Source organism: Hippocampus comes, unplaced genomic scaffold (genome assembly GCF_001891065.2).
Source record: "Hippocampus comes isolate QL1 unplaced genomic scaffold, H_comes_QL1_v1.1 scaffold106, whole genome shotgun sequence".
NCBI lineage: Eukaryota > Metazoa > Chordata > Actinopteri > Syngnathiformes > Syngnathidae > Hippocampus > Hippocampus comes.
Genome location: NW_017842055.1, coordinates 1,066,778 through 1,084,428, shown reverse-complemented (window position 1 = coordinate 1,084,428; position 17,651 = coordinate 1,066,778). Strand labels below are relative to the sequence as shown.

Here is a 17,651-nt window from a genome sequence, read left to right as displayed (position 1 = left end):
GGGGGGGTCTTGGGTTGCGCCGACGTCGCGCTATGTGTAGTTAGGCATCATTTCAAGCCTCAAGTCATTTCGAATGGAATTCCCACAAGCTCCACCAGGTCCATCGAGCCCACCGCTAAGAACTCGCTCCGTCTCCAGGGGGCGACTGAGCGGCTTTCGAGGCTCGTTCTGAATATTCACGCAAATTTACGGACCTCGGGCTCCGTTTGGAAGGCGCGCGAGCAAACAACAACAAGAACAACGAGAAGAAGGCACGCACGCCCTGCAATGTTGAAGATGAACGGCGCTCACGCTAGCCGCAGCGGCTAACCCGAGGCGGCGGCGGCGGCGGCGGCGGCGCGGCTATCGGCGGCCTTCACGTGAATTTGCGCTAACGCGCGGCGACGCGAGGCGGCGAGTCGCAAAAGCCGAGCCGACGAGACGAGCGCGGAGGGGCCCGGACGAGACGGGGACGAGAAGACGCCCCCGGCCAGGCGCTCTAAACACTCCCTTTACCGCTCACTTAGATCACGTCGCCGCGCGCGCGCGCACGCGCACGCAGGCATCTGCTTTTAAGCGGCTTAATGGGAAGATTTAAAGACGTCGGCCTGCTCGCTGACAGCTGATTTAATGACTGCTAAAGAGCCCACGCCGGGGGAAGGCGCGCGGAGAAGGAAGGACGCGCGCACGACGAGCGGCTCGGCACGTGCGCAAACGCGCGCCGTCAACAACTTGACGGCGCGCGTTCGCCGCCGGCTCGGGAAACGGAATAGTCGGAGCGCTTCAGGCGCGCGCACGCGCCGTTTCAGTCAAAGGACGCCGCAGTGCTTGAAAAAGTCTGAAAGAGCTTCTTCTGCTCATATTCCTTGACGTTATTTTCGAATATGACGCCATTGCACATTTAAAATTGATGGATGCATTGATGGATGCATTGACCAATTCGGGTATGAAAGTTCCATTTCCCGCTTCGCGCACGCACGCACGCACGCACACACACACACGCACACACACGCACACACTGGGATTGATGCTGATGCGGCTTTTATGCAAAAGTCACAAGAACAGCAAGAGGTTTTTTTTTTCGGCTATTTGACCCAATAACGGCGATGTCATGATGATGCCAAGAATGTGGTTGATTTCGCCCCCCCCCTCCCATCCTGCTGGTAGTTTATCTTGTTTCCAAATATATTTGTGAAAAAAAATTTGTTGTCTTGTAATTTGTATTTAGGCGTGTGCATGTGCAAGCCTGTGTGTGCGCGCGCGCGTGCAAGTCTTGTCAAAGAGTGGAAGCACGCCGAGGGTGCGCCCCCTCCCCACCCCCATGGAATATTGATGTTGCCGCTGTTTACGTCTCCCGACTTTGATTTCTTTGCTTCCTAACGAGATGAGTGAGGGGGCGCATTGATGAATTCATTGCGACCACTTTGAGGAAGGCGTCAAGCTGCAGCTTGTTTTCGTATGGCTGACGATGGATTCATTTCAAGTGGACGCATACGCGCGCGCACACGCACACACACGCACACGCTAACTAACACGCGGACGCGCACGCCTCCAATATCCAAACACCGAACGGAACGCACGCCCATCTGGCCGTGCACGTTGATGCAAGCCTTGCGCTCGAAGACATCAGCGATGACATCATCTTTGGTTTTTTTTTTTTGTTTTTTTTTCGCTTTTTGCCGGTCAGAAGCGGGAAAGTTTGACAAATGGATTCTAACGAGCAAGCGAGCGACTTGTCCCTCCGAGGAAAATCAAACGTTCATGTCCAACTCGTTTGACTTTTTGGAGACACGAGCCGCCACTCGGCTGACCGTTTTTATTTTGGAGTTGAAAGCAAAAACATGATGTTTCGAGTTCAGCCAAAACACAGCGTGTGTCGCTTCCAGAAGTCCAAATCTTAATGCTAACGCACACTGAAAAACACCTCCGATGGGTTAAGGAAGCTAGCATTAGCATTGCTCTTGCTCTCCACAGGTTATGGTTGATAATTCCCCCCCCCCCCTTCTTTATCTTATCTGACATCCAGGTTTCAAACTTTTCAAGACTTGGAAAAAAAACAAAACAATTTCGATTTGAAACTTTTGTTGTAAAACCGCGAATGGAAAACCGAACCCTTGTTTGAAACCCTAATCCAGATTTGAAATTGTCCTTTGAAATCCAAATTGAAAGCACTAACCCTGTCACGAAAGCCTCATCATAAATTGCAACCCTAACCCTCTCTTGGAACCCGCAAAATATTTTGAAACCTTGACCCTTGTTGAGACCCGAAATTGGAATCCTGACTTGAATTTAAAGCCCCGATTTAAACCCGCATCCTTTTCTTTGTTGAAAACGCTAAAACAGCCTTGAAATTGTACTTTGAATAAAGATACGTCTTTTGAAACCTGAATCCCAATTTGAAACCCAGACCCTTCTTAGAAAGCTGAATTTGAAACCCTAATTTAGATGGGAAATCCTAATCAGAACCCATACAACCGTCCCTTGGAAAAAATAATCAAAAAACCCTCATCCAATCTTGAAACCGTAATCATAACTCAAAGCGCTCTTTGAAATAACGATTTAACACCCTACCCCGTGTTTGTAAACCAAATTTGAAAGAAATACCTCGGATGCCTAACCTTCCTTTAATGAAGGCTTTAAACCACAACTCGAAACATTTTCCCTGCCTTGAAACTGTCACTCTAATTTCAAACCCGAGCCTTTGATTTGAAATCCTATTTCAGGGTTCTTATTTCAAACAACCTTCACCGTGATTTGAAATCCCATTGCCAGGCTTGAAACCTTGACACCTTAACCCATGTTTGAAAGCGCACTTTGAAACCCGAATCAAGTTGCAAACCTGAATTTGAAAACCTAATCCTGGTTTGAAACCCTCAGGCTCATTTGAAACCCTGATCCTTGCGTGCAAACCTAATTCGAAACCCTAATTTGACACCCTATTTGAGATGAATTGAATTCGGCGATGGAATTGTAATTTAAAACGAGTACTCCGAATGATAACTGACTGGCAAAGGCGTAAGTTGAAACCCTAACCTTTAAAGTACGAGGCCATTAACTACTGGACCCCCGCCAATCGTCTCTCCAGCGTACGCACGATAAACGCCGCCGGCGATAAAGCGTAAAGAAGAAGCGCGTGCTAATCGATTCCGCAAATAAATCCATGCAAATTAAACGCCGCGTGTCAGAGCGTGCGGCTAATTAGCGGAGCGCGCGTGGGAGTGGGGGCGGGGGGTTAAGGCAGCGAGGGAGGGGGCGCGTTTAGCGCCCCGGGCTAGCGGCGAAGGCTAATGTGGCGCAAAAGTAGCGGAACGGAGCCGCGTGATGGCGTTGACGCTTTGGTGGCGCGGCGCCGCCGCGCGGAGCGACGTGCACTGCGCACGTGACCCCTGCAGACGTTTCCTTCGCGTCTCACGATGGGCAGATCTGATTTGAAACCCTAACCCTGTCTTACAACCATCATCTGAAGCCCGACCTTGGATTCAATCCCTAAAATGAAGCCCTCGCTCATGTTTGAAACGCCCATCTCAGTTTGAAAGCTTAACCCGGGCTTGAAAGCCTGACTGTCAAGCTTCATTTCAAATGCTCACGCTGTCTTGAAAGCCAGCCAGCCATTCTTTCAAACCGTAACCTTGGCTTCAAACCCTGAACCAGACTTGACAGCGTCACTTGAAACTTTAAACCCGGCCTGCAATCATCGTTTGAAACCCTAATCCTTCTTTGGATCCCTAACCCTGTCTTGAAAACCTCATTTTAAAACGTAACCCCTATTCATGCTGCCAAATCCAAATCCAAATTAAAAGGCCTAATTGAAGCAAGTCTTGAAAGCCTGACCGAAATCCCTCCCCTTTCCTAAAAGCCCAAATAGGAAGCGTTCGTTGCTACCCCAACCTTGTCTCGAAACCTTCATTTGAAGTTTGTAAGCTGAAGCCTTTTTTGAAAACCCCGACGATAGTTTGACACCTTATTTTGAAACCCGAACCACGTTTGCGGGCAGCAATAACTTTCAGTGGCGACTCGGTTTGAAAACCTACCCCCGGCTTGAAGCCTTCATTTGAAAGGCCGACTTTTGTTTGCGAGCCGAACCCTGACCCTGACTCTGGTATTTTCTGCGTTGCAGGCGGCTGCACCTTCGAGGACCCGTACAGCAGCTGCGGCTACGGCGTGTCGCTGGGAACCAGCGGCTTTACGTGGGAGCAGGACCGAAGCACGCGCACGGGTACGCCCGCTCCGGCCGGCCGGGTGAAGCGGCGCGCGCTTGTGCGCAAATCCCGCCAGCAACCAAAACGCCGATACGGAATTTGAAAGTCTGGCTTCCAACCTTCATTTCATACACTTGTCCTTTTATTCATTCAGGCTCCAAACTGTCATTTCAAACCCTGACATAGGCTTGAAACCCTCATTTGAAACCCCAGCCAGCCCTTCCTTGAAAACCCGCTTTCATCTGGAAAGTCTGCTTTGCACGAATCCCAATCCGTGGTGATAAAATGTCTTGAAAACCCTCATCCAATCTTGAAACCCGGCTACTAACCCTTGTGCCTTTGCGACCGAGCCAATTTGTGCTGGTGAACATCATAGCGGGTCCGCTGACATCATAACACATCCGCCGACATCAAAATGACCGCACGCACGCGGAGCGTTGGGAATGGACCGGTGCGACGGCGGTGTTTTTGTGGGCGCGCCGTGGGCGGAGGCTGAAGGCCCGCCGGGCTGTGGGCCGCTGATTGGAGAGCTCTCGTCTCGCGAGGCGACGACTTGATTGCAAGGCTGATTGGTGGGCGTGGGCGCTTGGCAAAGCCTTGCTTTTTTTTCTTTCTTTTCCATGAGATTTTTTTTTTTCAAGCTACACGTGACGGGTTGCGTGTGTTGCCTTTTTTCTCACTTGCGTCAACAGATCATCATAGAACATTTTGCAAGGTTTTTTTTTTTTTTTCACGTAGCAAAGTTTTGAAGCGCAAACACAAATTTAGCAGTGGAAAAAAATGTCAAATTTCAAGGTCACGTGAAGGTCACATTTGTCAGGAACACAACATCCACAAGTTTCTCCACAATTTTTAGCCGATTGTCTCTGAAATTGGTGGCCGCAATTGAGGCAGAAATCTTATTTCATTGCAATTTTTGGGAGCAATTGACTTCAATATTAAGGCGCTCGCCAAGGGTTAAAGTTCACCGTGTCAAAAATGTCATTGCAGGAAACGCCATGGTGTCAAACCTGAAATGACGGCGACTTTCTCAAACTGCAACCGTTTTGGAGCTAACCACTGGGCCACCGGGCTGCCCGTTTGTTGGCTTATTGAATAGAAATATCGGGTTTTTTTGGACGGCGGGGTTTGCTTGACGTACAATGTACAAATTCGCATTCTGACAAACCAGATCAAGTCTTACCTCAAATGAAGTCACGGGCTCAGGGCACAGTCTGGAGATTTGTACTTATTTTGTCCTCATGCACTCACGCGTCGCCATGTCGAACATAAATGGGCTTTTTTTGGGGCTCGGAAATGTCACCGTTGGCCTTGGATGTCGGGACGGCTCTCTCGCGGTTTCTTCGTCAGCTTTCAGCAAACGCTTAACACAACAGCGCCTCGCCTTTGACGGGGAATGAAATGCACGCGAAGAGACTCGCTGGAAGACTTGTTCTTTCTTTGGGGAGGAGCGGCGGCGGATTTGGAAAAGACTCGCTCGCGGGCGGAGAGGCGGCGGGCGCGCAGCTGTCAGGCGAACGCTTTGAGCTCTCGGTCGGAGTGGCGCTCGCGCAGATAGAGCCGTCAGCCGAGAGCGCCGAGAGCGCGCCGCCGCCGCCGCCGAGTCCCAGCGCCGCTCTTGACGACCTTCGCCTGCCCTCAGCTAACTTTTTGAAAATCAGAAAAACAAGCAAGCGCAACAGAGAATGTGTCGCGAAATGTTTCAGAGGGACGCGCCACGGCTTTTATCGGCTCTGCAAGACGATTTGGGTTGGAAATGAACGGGATGCCGTCATAAACAACAGATTTTCGACGGGCCCTTTTCTCATCAATATTCAAAAACATTGTCAATAAGCTCCGATTGTGTCTCTGTTGTCCTTAATTGGACGTAGGAAACAGATTTGCTTGTTTCCCAATTTGTGGGTGTCTCTTCATGGGTTTGCCCGGTTGAAATTTAGCGGGGCGTCTGCTGATTTTGCGGCCGGCCGCGGCGCACCTCGAGGCGGCCCCGGCAGGGCGATGGCGCGAGGAAAAGTTTTCCATCCCCAAACGGTGGAAGAAAATTGGATGATGAGGGTGATAAAAAACATTCTCAAAGAAATTTGGAGCCATCGTCAAACCTAACATGCATGTTGTTTCATGAACATCAAAACCAGCATTCTCACCGTGGCTATATAGTTGGGAGTGTGTGTGAGAAATGCTCTCAGACGGAATCGGTAAAAAAAAAAAAAAAAGAAAAAAAAAAGAAAAGCAAAGCAGACAGTGGCAGAGCATCCATCAGGGGGAGCAATAAAGGAGCATTTTTAAGAGGCAGGCAGCGTATAAAAGCCGGCGCGCTGGAGTAATGGCTCCCGCGGGCCCTGGATAACTCGCGCTTTTTATTTGGCCATCTCAGAGCCGCGCCAATAATGGCGCAAAATGACGCGGCGGCCACTGCCGCCACCACGACCTGCCGACGCGACAACAAAGAGGCGACTTTGCTTTTTCCTTCTCCTTCATTTGCAGTTAGTGGACCTGATGATGATGATGATGATGATGATGATGCGGTGCGGGTTTTCATTACGCCATCCGACTGGACTGGACCCCCCCAAGCCTACCCGTGTTGAGCCTTTGCGTGTGTGCCTCTTGATGGCAGCGGGATAGTCCCAAAAGTCATTTCCACCTTCAGGGAAATAGAAACCAAAGAGCGTCTTGGACTGGAAAACCGGACCGTTAGAGCCAACGTTGCCAGTTTTCACAAACATCAAAGACAATTTGGAGTTGACACAGCGATTTTCAACAGCACAAACAATGAAGTCATCAATGAACCTGATAATCATTGGCAAATATCAAAGAAACTCCTTCGCAACTTAAGAAGCCATCGAAGACAATTTTGTGTTGTTAGCAAAACTAACCAGACTTGTTTTTAACATTAAAGTCATCAAGGAACACTACATACACCTTTTGGCAATCGTCAAAGACCACTTTGAGGTGTCAACTAAAATAACAGATGCCTTTTTTGAGCGCAGTGGACAAAGACAATGAATGAATGGAGTCCAAAATTGGAGACGGTTCTTGTTTTGAAAACTATCGGTGCTAGTTAGCAGCTAGAGTTAGCATTCTTTCAGTACAAGCTAATGATGTCATCTTTGATGGACATCTTTCCCTTTTTTGGGGGTTTTCCCCCTGAAATAATTTTTTCTTCTTCATAGTTTTGACAGTCTCTGCTCTTTTGCTTATCAACTCGGACACAAACTGTTGGATTTTGTTGCGTCAGGCTGCTGAAGATTTTTTTCTTCCCCCTTTGTCTTTTTTCTCTCGTCTGCTGACAGCCGGCATTGAGACGCATAAATTATCCATGTGCCGTGTTGCCATCACAAGCGCCAGCACAAAGTCAAAATCTTGTGTCGCCGCTGAGTCCTGCGGGTGCTAAAGAGACGCCTTTTACATCTCTCAAGAAGAACAAGAACCACGGGAAGATGAAAAACAAGAAGAAGGTGGCACTCGCCTTGCTCATTTTTGATGCTCAAGTTAGAAAAAAAACACGTTGCTAAAGTTTGCGGAGTTTGACCCGGTTCCTTCAAAGAGTCGCAACGTTTGGAAAATCTCTCTTAAAAAAAATCATCTTTGACGTGATCCTTGCTCTGTTTTGTCATCTGCGGGCCTGTGCCTTTTCAAGGGACATTGAAAGTAACACAAAATGGCTGCTTCAAACCAAAATGGCCGACTTGCTGTCCGTTTTTTCAAGTGTGGTTCCTTGAAACTTTTCTGTGTCTGCTTAGGATTGACATGCCCACCCAATTTCACGTTGATGGGTGAAACCGCTGTTGAGGTTTGTTGTTGTTGTTTTTTTTTTTTTTTTGTCTTCAACTTGGCAGGAGGCGCAATCGAGCTTTTTTCAAATCCAAGTGGCCGACTTCTTGTTGAATTCCCGGCATGATTCCTTGTGACGTTTTTGTGAGGCCTCCTTTGATTTCATATTGATTGATAAAATTGGTGTCAGGTTATTGGTGGTTGAAGACGATTCGGTTTTCAATCAAAACTTTCGAGTTTTTTTGATGCCTCGGATGACGAACAAATTTCGGTTCTCGAACAAACTGAGCGCACTTGAATGCACCATTTGACTCCTCTCGGCTTCCTTACACGAGGAAGTGACGCTTCCTCGTGTTGCTTTCCATTGTGAGCAGACGTGTTCAGGAAACATTTTTATTTTAAAAAGAGCGCGGTTTCGGTTTTCGAACAATTTAGGTTTTCGAACTATATATACACACACACACACACACACACACACTATCCATCCATCCATCCATCGAGCATTCACAGTTCCATTTTTTGCATTCACCTTTTCATTTGCCATATTGTTTTTGCCTTTATTTGTTTTTATAGTCCCTGGCCCTTTCATTCCAATTGATTAAATCTTTAATCAGTTTTTATCTCCACACGCACGCGCACACACACACACACACACACACACACCAGCACGCGCACGTGCGTAATGATTGAGGATGTGGTGAAGATGGAGTAGCGTGTAAATCTGGCGCTAGCCTGTGGCGGCGTTCCCGAGAGCAGACCGGTGTCGTAAAACACCTTCAAACACACTCGACGGGCAGAAGGTTTTTTTATGTGGCGGCTGCCGGTCCTCGGGGAGGGCAAGTGCGAGCACGCGCGCACACACACACACACACACGCACACGTGCGCACACTCGCACACAACGGAATGACCGTGACAATCTTGAATGTGTTCTAATCCGAGACAAAGAAAACATTTGTGCCTCATGACTCCTACTGCACAGCTTCACGTTGACTTTGTAATGCAAAGAATCACATTTGGCCCATAATATCATAAAACTGTATTTATTATAGCGCACGGCCAACGTATACCTGCAATCGGTAGAAGTGCAGAAGAGCAGCGGCAAAGAACAATAATAGGCAGGAAAACAACACATCGGGGCGCAGCGGTGCAGTCCACCAATGGCTGCTTTGGAAATGGAATGGGAGCTGGCGTTACCAGTGAACGTGTTCATGGAGTCAATGAATTGAAATGACACATGTTGCCATCGGCGAAGGAATCCAAGTTTCAACAGAACATATTTTCTGCGTCGTAAATTATTAGACGATCACGATAAATGGCTTGGGTGCACGAAGGGAAAAACAATCGGCCCCCAAAACATTTTTGGAACCGATGTTTGAATGGCTGCCATCGTCTGATTTAATTGGCCAGCTGATTGATTGGATGGGCCCCAGTAAGGATGTCGAATCAGTAAATGAGTAACGCATGTCTTCAAGAAGTAAAAAGAAGCAGCGTATCTTGAAAGGAAACATACGTACGACTCTACAATTGAAGCGTCTTTTTGTCTGCCGTGTTCTCATGCGGGCCACCAGGCGGCATGATGGCGGTGAACGCGTCGGGGCGGGCGTCGGGTCAGCGCGCGCACCTCTACATGCCCAAGCTGAAGGAAAACGACACCCACTGCATCGACTTCCTCTACTCCATCTCGGGCCGCGACGGCGCCAGCCCCGGCACCCTCAACGTCTACATCAAGGTCAGTCCACGTGCGCGCGAGCGCGAGTCGCCCGCGAGTGCGTCGGCGTGAGCGACGTGAGCTAAGGTGGCCGTCCGAAGCGGAGTGCTGTGAAAGAAAACGCGTCGAGTTGTGAAGTACGTCAAATGTGTTCAGGTGAACGGCGGCGCTCAGAGCAACCCCGTGTGGAACGTCAGTGACTCCGTGACCGACGGATGGCTCAAGGCCGAGCTCGCCGTTTCCACCTTCTGGCCCAACTCCTATCAGGTGACTCGCGCGCATGCGAAACACGCAGGCACACACCCGGACTTTAACGCGCGGACACACGCTTCTTTGCCGTCCAAGTTGTTGGTATTCAAGCCGAGCGGTCGCTGTGCTGACAAGTCCTGGCCTGTGTGTGTGTGTGTGTGTGTGTGTGTGTGTGTGTGTGTGTGCGCGTGCGTGCGTGCGCGTGAGCGTGCATATGTGTACGTGCGGGTCAGCAGTGCACGGCGGGGCTGGCAGCCTGTCACTCTGCTGAATGTTAAAAAGGACGTCAAACGTGAGGAAAGCTTTGACTTGGTGCGACTGGATGTTAGGTTGGAAGAGGCAAATAAATCCAACACAGTGCTTCAAGTAACATTCAAGTATGACGACCATTGATCAAAGTGATTAAAAAAAAAAAAAATTTGAATGTATGTATATATACATTCGAATTTTTTTGTATTATATATATATATATATATATATATATATATATATATGTGTGTGTGTGTGTGTGTAATTTTTTTTTCCGGGATGTCCCAATGCCAATTACGTCATTATCAACGAATCTTAATCTGGGGAAAAGATCAGGTTTTTAAAAATGTGTACTTTATTTTTTATTTTTTTTCAGGGTTACAAAGCAACAAAATAATCCGGAGGCGTAAGCCTATAGTATGTGACCAAAAGTCAAATATTTGAACATGGAAAGCAGAGATTGCGCAACAGCGACTTGCAATGTGTGTGCAAATTGAGCAAGCAGGATGGAGCGACGTCAACTTCAAATGTCACTTGAAAAACTGATGTTAAAAAAACAAAACAAAACATTGGATGTGCACTTTTTTTCTCCTTCATACATTGCCGAGGTGTCGGATTCGGGACTCCTTCAGCTTCATCAGCTCGAAGCCTCTTTCAACTCAGTTTTACGCGAATCTCAAAGCAAAAAGTGTCGAGATGACGGCGCGTATCTTGAAATGCTCCCAAGTCGGCTCGCTGGCCTCTCAAGGCGCCGCTGTCATGACCAATGCGAACCAGGAGAAATGATGAGACACAACCAGCTTCAGACACACACACACACACACACACACACACACACACACACACACACACACACTTGCTCTCATCAAAAATGTGTGTGTGTGTGTGTGTGTGTGTGTGTGTGTTTACATGTGCATGCGTGCCTTGCACTCATCTGTTTCAGTTTTCTCGCTCGTCATCTTCCTCTCCCTCCTCTTCCTCTCCAGGTAATATTTGAAGCCGTTTCCGTCCAGGGCCACCCGGGAGTCATCGCCGTTGACGACATTCGAGTTCTGGCTCATCCCTGCCGTAAGTGACCGCCTGTGCATGCGCGTGCGTGCGTGCGTGCGTGCGTGTGTGTGTGTGTGTGTGTGTGTGTGTGTGTGTGTGTGTGTGTGTGTGTGTGTGTGTGTGTGTGCAAGCAGATGATACTCAGTGGGGCCACACAGTTGTGCAGGGTCAGCTATTACAACACGCACACACGCATGGATGCACACACACACACACACACACACACACAGATTGCAAGGCTTGTAGACAGATTGCATCGAGGCAGGAAGAAGGTCCTAACTCAGGGTCTTCATCGCTCACATTTGACAAGAAACTCGCCGGCAACAAAGTGGAAGCAGCGGACCTCTAATGTACCATAATTACGCCATATTGAATACATACGTGCCTCTATTGTACCATATTGTACATCATCTATACACCGCTGCCGTGGCGTATTTTCATCGTATTTAATATTTTCATTTCAATTCAAGTCACATATTGATCACATTTCGGGTCTAATGGAACATGTTCACCTCTAATGTCGCCGATGTGCATCCTCATGAGTGCGTACTTCTCTCATTTAGCATCGTGACATCATATTTCATGTGTACACATGTTTATCGAAGGCCATTGACATCACATTTGGTGTGCCATATTTCCATGACATTTCATGTTTTGTACAGTGATATCCAATTTAAAGTCTGTCCACCTCAGATTGAATGATGCGCTTCATAGTTCACGTGTACAGCGCTAAATGAGCATATTGAGTTCAGATCGAACATCGCACATCTTACTCAATGTTGTACGCACCTCTCATGTTGGTCATACTTTGTGTCTACTTGTGTCATGCATCTTACTTGCAGTCCGCCATCTGGAATGTTCCGCGCGCCGCTCATGACCGTCGCTGCAATCCGACGCGCGGACGGATGACGGTGGCCAATTTCCCTCCGCTTTGATGTCATTGAGCACGTTTGTTTTTTTGCGCTTTCAGGAAAGGCGCCTCACTTCCTGCGTCTTCAGAACGTGGAGGTCAACGTGGGTCAAAATGCCTCCTTCCAGTGTACGGCGGGGGGCAAGTGGTCTCAACACGATCAACTCTGGCTGCAGGTCCGCACGTCTGGCTTGTCACCAACTTGTTCTTTTTATTGAGTTATTTCTTTTCAAGGAGATACAGTGACATATTTCCTAATAACGTAACAAAAGCCTGAAAAATAAGCACGGCGTTCCAAACATGTCAAATCCGGGACAAAATTAAATCAACGAAAAGCAAAGAATAAAATAACAATTTACAAAAAAAAAAAATATATATAAAAGTTTTGAGAAAAAATGTTTTCACGTTTATTAATGATTCTGAAAAGATTGATGTAGAATATTTCAAAGAAGCAGAACAATAAAAGAACAAGAATACAAAAACCTCTTGGCCCTGATGATTGTTATTGTAGGAAATTTAATAACTGATGAGAGTATAAAAATCATGAATGAATTTTCCTATAAAATGCTATCTAAGGAGAATCCACACAATGATTATTACATTGGATGTACAGGGTGACCCAAAAAGATGCGTACCCATGAACATTTCAATTGTGACTTTGATTAAAAAGCTATTTATTTCAAATTACAACCACACATTATTCAGTTTATGGAAGACCATTCACCAGAGTTTCAGCTATTTCTGTCAATTTTTAGTCAATTTATGGCTTTTCCAAGATGTGTTCCAAATGTCCACCATTCCGTTGCAAGCAAACTTGTACTCGTCTGACAAAGTTGTCAATCACTTTTACACACTCCTCTTTCGGGATGGCTCTTATTTTAGCTGAAAACGATCATCCATAGGTTCACCTTTCACGTCCTGCAACAGAAAAGACATTCGTTCAAAAATGGATTTTTTATCGAATAAAATATGGGTACGCATCTTTTTGGGTCACCCTGTACATGTGTCAGATGGTGACGGCAGCGTGCTTGCTGTCCAAAAGCGTCCCGGTGTGCGTGACTTTTGGCATTTGCTACGTTAGCTTTGCTCGCTAAGGCGGCTAACCCGCGCGCGCTTGTGCCGTGCGCAGCAGTGGAACGGCAAAGACACGGCCCTGATGGTGACGCGGGTGGTCAACCACCGCCGCTTCTCGTCCACCGTCAGCGTGGGCGACACGTCGCAGCGCGGCACCGCTCGCTACCGATGCGTCATCCGCACCGACGGGGGCTCCGGGGTCTCCAACTACGCCGACCTCATCGTCAAAGGTAAGACCGCTTCCTTTTCTTACGCCCTTTTGGAACATTTCAAACACGTCTTCCTCACGTAGCCACCGTCAAAAAAAGGACCCTCCGTCTCCTCCACAGTCTCTACTTGGCTGCCGTGCTCCATTTTTTTTGGGCTTGCCCTAAGTCTCACCTCACCTGCTTTTTTTTTCTTGCCCTTTGTCCAATCTCAGGATCAAATTTGTCGTTGTACCGCGGTGGTCCAAAGACAAATTGCTCTTAGCGCTCTCAGTGTCCACTTGACTGCGGCAATCCATTTTCTGGTTGGTCCTCAGTCTCCTCTCTGGATAAAACATACCTGCGCCCTTTTTTTTTTTTTTTGTGGACCTGAGTGTCATCTCAGGATAAAATTTGGTTCCATTATCCATTCCTCCATTTTCCAATCCGCTTATCCTCACAAGGGCCGCGGGGGGCGCCGGAGCTTATCCCAGCTGTCTTCGGCAGTAGGCGGGGACACCCTGAACCGGTTGCCAGCCAGTCGCAGGGCACACAGAGACCAACAACCATCTGCGCTCACACTCACACCGCGGGACAATTTGGAGCGTTCAATCCGCCTGCCATGCGTGTTTTTGGAATGTGGGAGGAAACCCGAGTACCCGGAGAAAACCCACGCTGGCACGGGGAGAACACGCAAACTCCACACAGGGAGGCCGGAGCTGGAATTGAACCCGGTACCTCTGCACTGTGAGGTCGACGCGCGAACCGCCAGACCACCGGGCCGCCCTGCTTCCGTTCTATAAAATGTTTTCTTTTTTGTGGGGGAGTCTGCGACGGATGAATGGCATTTGGCGTCATTTTGTTGGGGAAGGACGATTGGAGCTTTGGCTTTTTTGGAGTTGATGAATGATTCATCGATTCTTCTAAAAGTTGCGGATAGTTGTTACTGTTGCACCGCGAAGACATTTTCCAGCCCTCTGCAACCCGAGCTTGAAGTTCAGCGTCTTTCGCTCAGGGACATTTCCAAAATAGATAACAAAAGGTCTGTTTGGTTGTTTAATTTCCCCCCTGCCGTGTTCGCAGGCACTCCAACGCACAACCTTTTGTGTACAACCCATCAAATAGTCCATTTGACGTAATATATTCCCTCGAACGCATGCGGAGAGGCTGTCGTCAAATAAAAAGGCCTGAAATGTCATCTCCTGGCTGCTCAATAAAGCAGGAAGCGAATCTTGCCAACAGGAAGCATCCTGCCGAGCGACTTATTGATGCGGCGAGGAGGTCGCGGGCTCATAATGTGGTTGCGCGGCCGCTGATGGAATTACGGCGGCGCGACCATCGCTCGCAGTCGGCCGTAATGACGTCCCGTGTCCCGCCCCCTCCCGCCTCGCTCCTCTCTCATGCCGAGCCTCCGTCTTGACACTTTGCCTCCGAGCAGGAAAATCAGCCTCCGGCCAGGCGGCGGCGCCTCAACCAAACAAGCCAATCATCGTTGTCAACCTTTTCCTTCCAATTTGTTCTTTTGCGCCCAGAGTCGAAACGTGACGTTCCGTCTCAGGCGGCGGCCGTTTTGTCTTGCGCTCGCCACTCGCCGCCGACTGAAAAATGACATCCCCGTGTGGGGCCGGCTCAGCTTACCGACGTCACATGACCAAAGCCGGGAAAGAGGCGAGCCGTCACCTGAGCCCACCTGGCGCCGGGATGTCATTTTAAGTCGACGAGAAGTGGCCGTACAAAATGGCCGCCTCCCGAGCTGGATCGAAACGGCCCCATTCTTGTGCTTCGTTCATGGACCAAAAAGTCAATATTCATCATCGTACCGCCTTTGGACGCATTGGGGCGCATATCATTGTCGAGAAAGTGTTTGACTTGACTTTCCCTTTTTCATGGTGAATGCCAAAATGGCTCCTTGGGACTTGGCAGCATGTCATTGGTCTATCAGGAGTAACCCCCCCCCCCCCAAAAAAAAATGTCTCGGCTGCCATTTTCGGCTCCTTTTGTCTATTTCCAGGTGCCCCTCAAAGACGAGATTTTTTTTCGGATCGCTACCAAATTTGAAACGCGGACGCGAGACAGATGGACGACGCTCAACTGTCGAGCATTTGAGCTTCGGCTTTTGCGTGTGGGCGGAGCGTGGCCTCACTGATGTCATGAAAAAGGAAATGCATTACTGTTCAACCGTGTTCTGTTCTAGCTGCAGATTTGCTTTGAATGACGTCTTTAACCATGTCATAGTCACAAAAGATGTTGGAATTCGGAGGCAAGTTGGAGTGTGTGAGCATGTGGGTGCGTGCGTGCGTGTGTGTGTGTGTATGCGTGTGTCTGCTTTCGTGTGTCTACACGCATGTGTACCCGCGAGCGTGTCACGTTCTGATGAGTTCAGGGACCCAAACTGTCATTACCATCTGTTAGCACGACACACACTCATGCACTGTGTGTGTATGTTTTAGTGTGTGTGTGTGTGTGTGTGTGTGTGTGTGTGTGTGTGTGTGTGTGTGTAGGTGTGTGTGTGTGTGTGTGTGCGCGCGCGTGTGTGTGCCCGGCGAAGCTCAGGTGTTGTTAGCCATGCGTTGTGCCAGGGGAAATAGTCCATGATGCCATCAGTGAACAATATCGCACAAATGCACCCACCCTCTTCAAGCCTCTCGCATATTTGTGTGTGTGTGTGTGTGTGTGTGTGTGTGTGTGCGTGTGTGCGTGTGTGCGTGCGCGCGTGCATGTCTGCATGCATGTGGACGCGCTGCTAAATCTGGCTCTTCTGTTATCATCCCTCTGGCAACATTTGTGTGTGTTTTTTTTTTTTCAGATTCCGATGCTAACTTTAGTTTTTTGAGATGTATGCACCTGTGTGTGTCCTTAAGCATTAAAATCATTGTGTGTGTGTGTGTGTGTGTGTGTGTGTGTGTGTGTGTGTGTGTGTGTGTGTGTGTGTGTTTCCATTTGTCCTCCTGTGTGAAATCAGGGTTAATTAGTCTTTAGAGCACTCAGGTGTGACCAAGAGGCTAGCTACATGTGTGCGCGCGCGCGCGCGTGTGTGCAAGTGGGAGTTCCACGTTCCGGCCTTGCAAATATATGGAGCATGATCACATTCTGTTTTTGTTCTCGAATGAATTTGAACTTTGGAAACTGCATCGTTGTCGGGGTTGCCAAAGACTCCCAATCAACTCACGGAGCAGAAAATGACCTCGATGTGGACACTTTAAAGTCCGGTCGAAGTTTTCCCGTTTCTTTTGAGGCATCGGCTCCTGACGCAAGACTTAGGACGTCTCAAGATAGACACGTCAACCGAATTTGACATTGCCGAGTCCAAGCGGCTTCAAGCGCGGAGTTTTTCAAAACATTCAATTAGGATCCAACAGCTGTCGTCAAATTTGCAGCGATGCTTTGAGGGCTGAATCTTCAAAACAAAATCCAGGTGATTGTAACAAGAAATGGCATGCTGTAGAAGCGTGTCTTGAGACCTTTTTGTTGTTGTTGTTGTTGTTGTCTATCTACTCACGATAGGCATGTCTATACTGAACATTATGTTTCCAAGTTAAACTGGCATTCGGGACTACATTTTTTCAAAATCCAGTTGCGCACAACTGAGTCGGCCGAAGCTAAAACGTGCTTCAAACCAAGAAGGCGGACTTGTGCTTTTTTTGGCCCTGGCTTATTGAGAGTTTTTTTGTGGGTTCGCACAGCAAAGACATGCCAATCAAATTTCATATTGCTAAGTGAGACTGACGTTGGAGGCTCAATTCGAAAAAAAAACGATTTTACCCTAAAATGGCAACCATCAGAAGCTAAATTACACACCGTCTGGCCTTGAGACTTTTTTGTGGGTCTTGTCATGATAAACATATCGACCAAATATTACTCAGATTGGTATCACCAACATTTTTTGTTCAATCAGTTGGGCGCAACTAAGCACATTTTGCCTAAAATGTCTGGTTTGCACCAACATGTCTTCCTGTTTCTTTTGGGGCATGGTCTGTTTTTGGTGGGTCCACTCATGAGAAACATGTCTACTGAATTTCATGCTTTTGCAGTCAGTTTTTTTTTTGAACTCTAGTTTTGCAGAAATGAACAATTGAACCTTTTAGACCAAAATTGGCTGACTTCCTTTGTCTTTTGGAAATTGGCTTTTGGAGTCTACCAGTTATCTTATTCCCATCTCAAACTGGCTTTGGGAGCTGTATTTTTTGGTGAAATCCAGCTGGGTGCAACTCGGCCAATTTAGCCGAAAATGTCCAGTTTATACCAAAATGGTGGACTTCCCGTGTCTTTTGGGACA

General features: G+C 48.1%; 1 protein-coding gene across 12 annotated transcripts in view; it reads left to right on the top strand.

The window, feature by feature from the left end:
- Positions 1 to 17,651, top strand: part of ptprt (protein tyrosine phosphatase receptor type T) — a 133,951-nt gene that overhangs the window by 8,346 nt on the left and 107,954 nt on the right. For all 12 annotated transcript variants that reach the window (XM_019860518.1, XM_019860515.1, XM_019860517.1 and 9 more), the window contains exons 2-7: positions 4,097 to 4,195; positions 9,519 to 9,679; positions 9,815 to 9,925; positions 11,143 to 11,224; positions 12,177 to 12,292; positions 13,246 to 13,420. In XM_019860518.1, the coding sequence (XP_019716077.1) occupies positions 4,097 to 4,195; positions 9,519 to 9,679; positions 9,815 to 9,925; positions 11,143 to 11,224; positions 12,177 to 12,292; positions 13,246 to 13,420 (744 nt within the window). The remainder of the gene's footprint in view (positions 1 to 4,096; positions 4,196 to 9,518; positions 9,680 to 9,814; positions 9,926 to 11,142; positions 11,225 to 12,176; positions 12,293 to 13,245; positions 13,421 to 17,651) is intronic.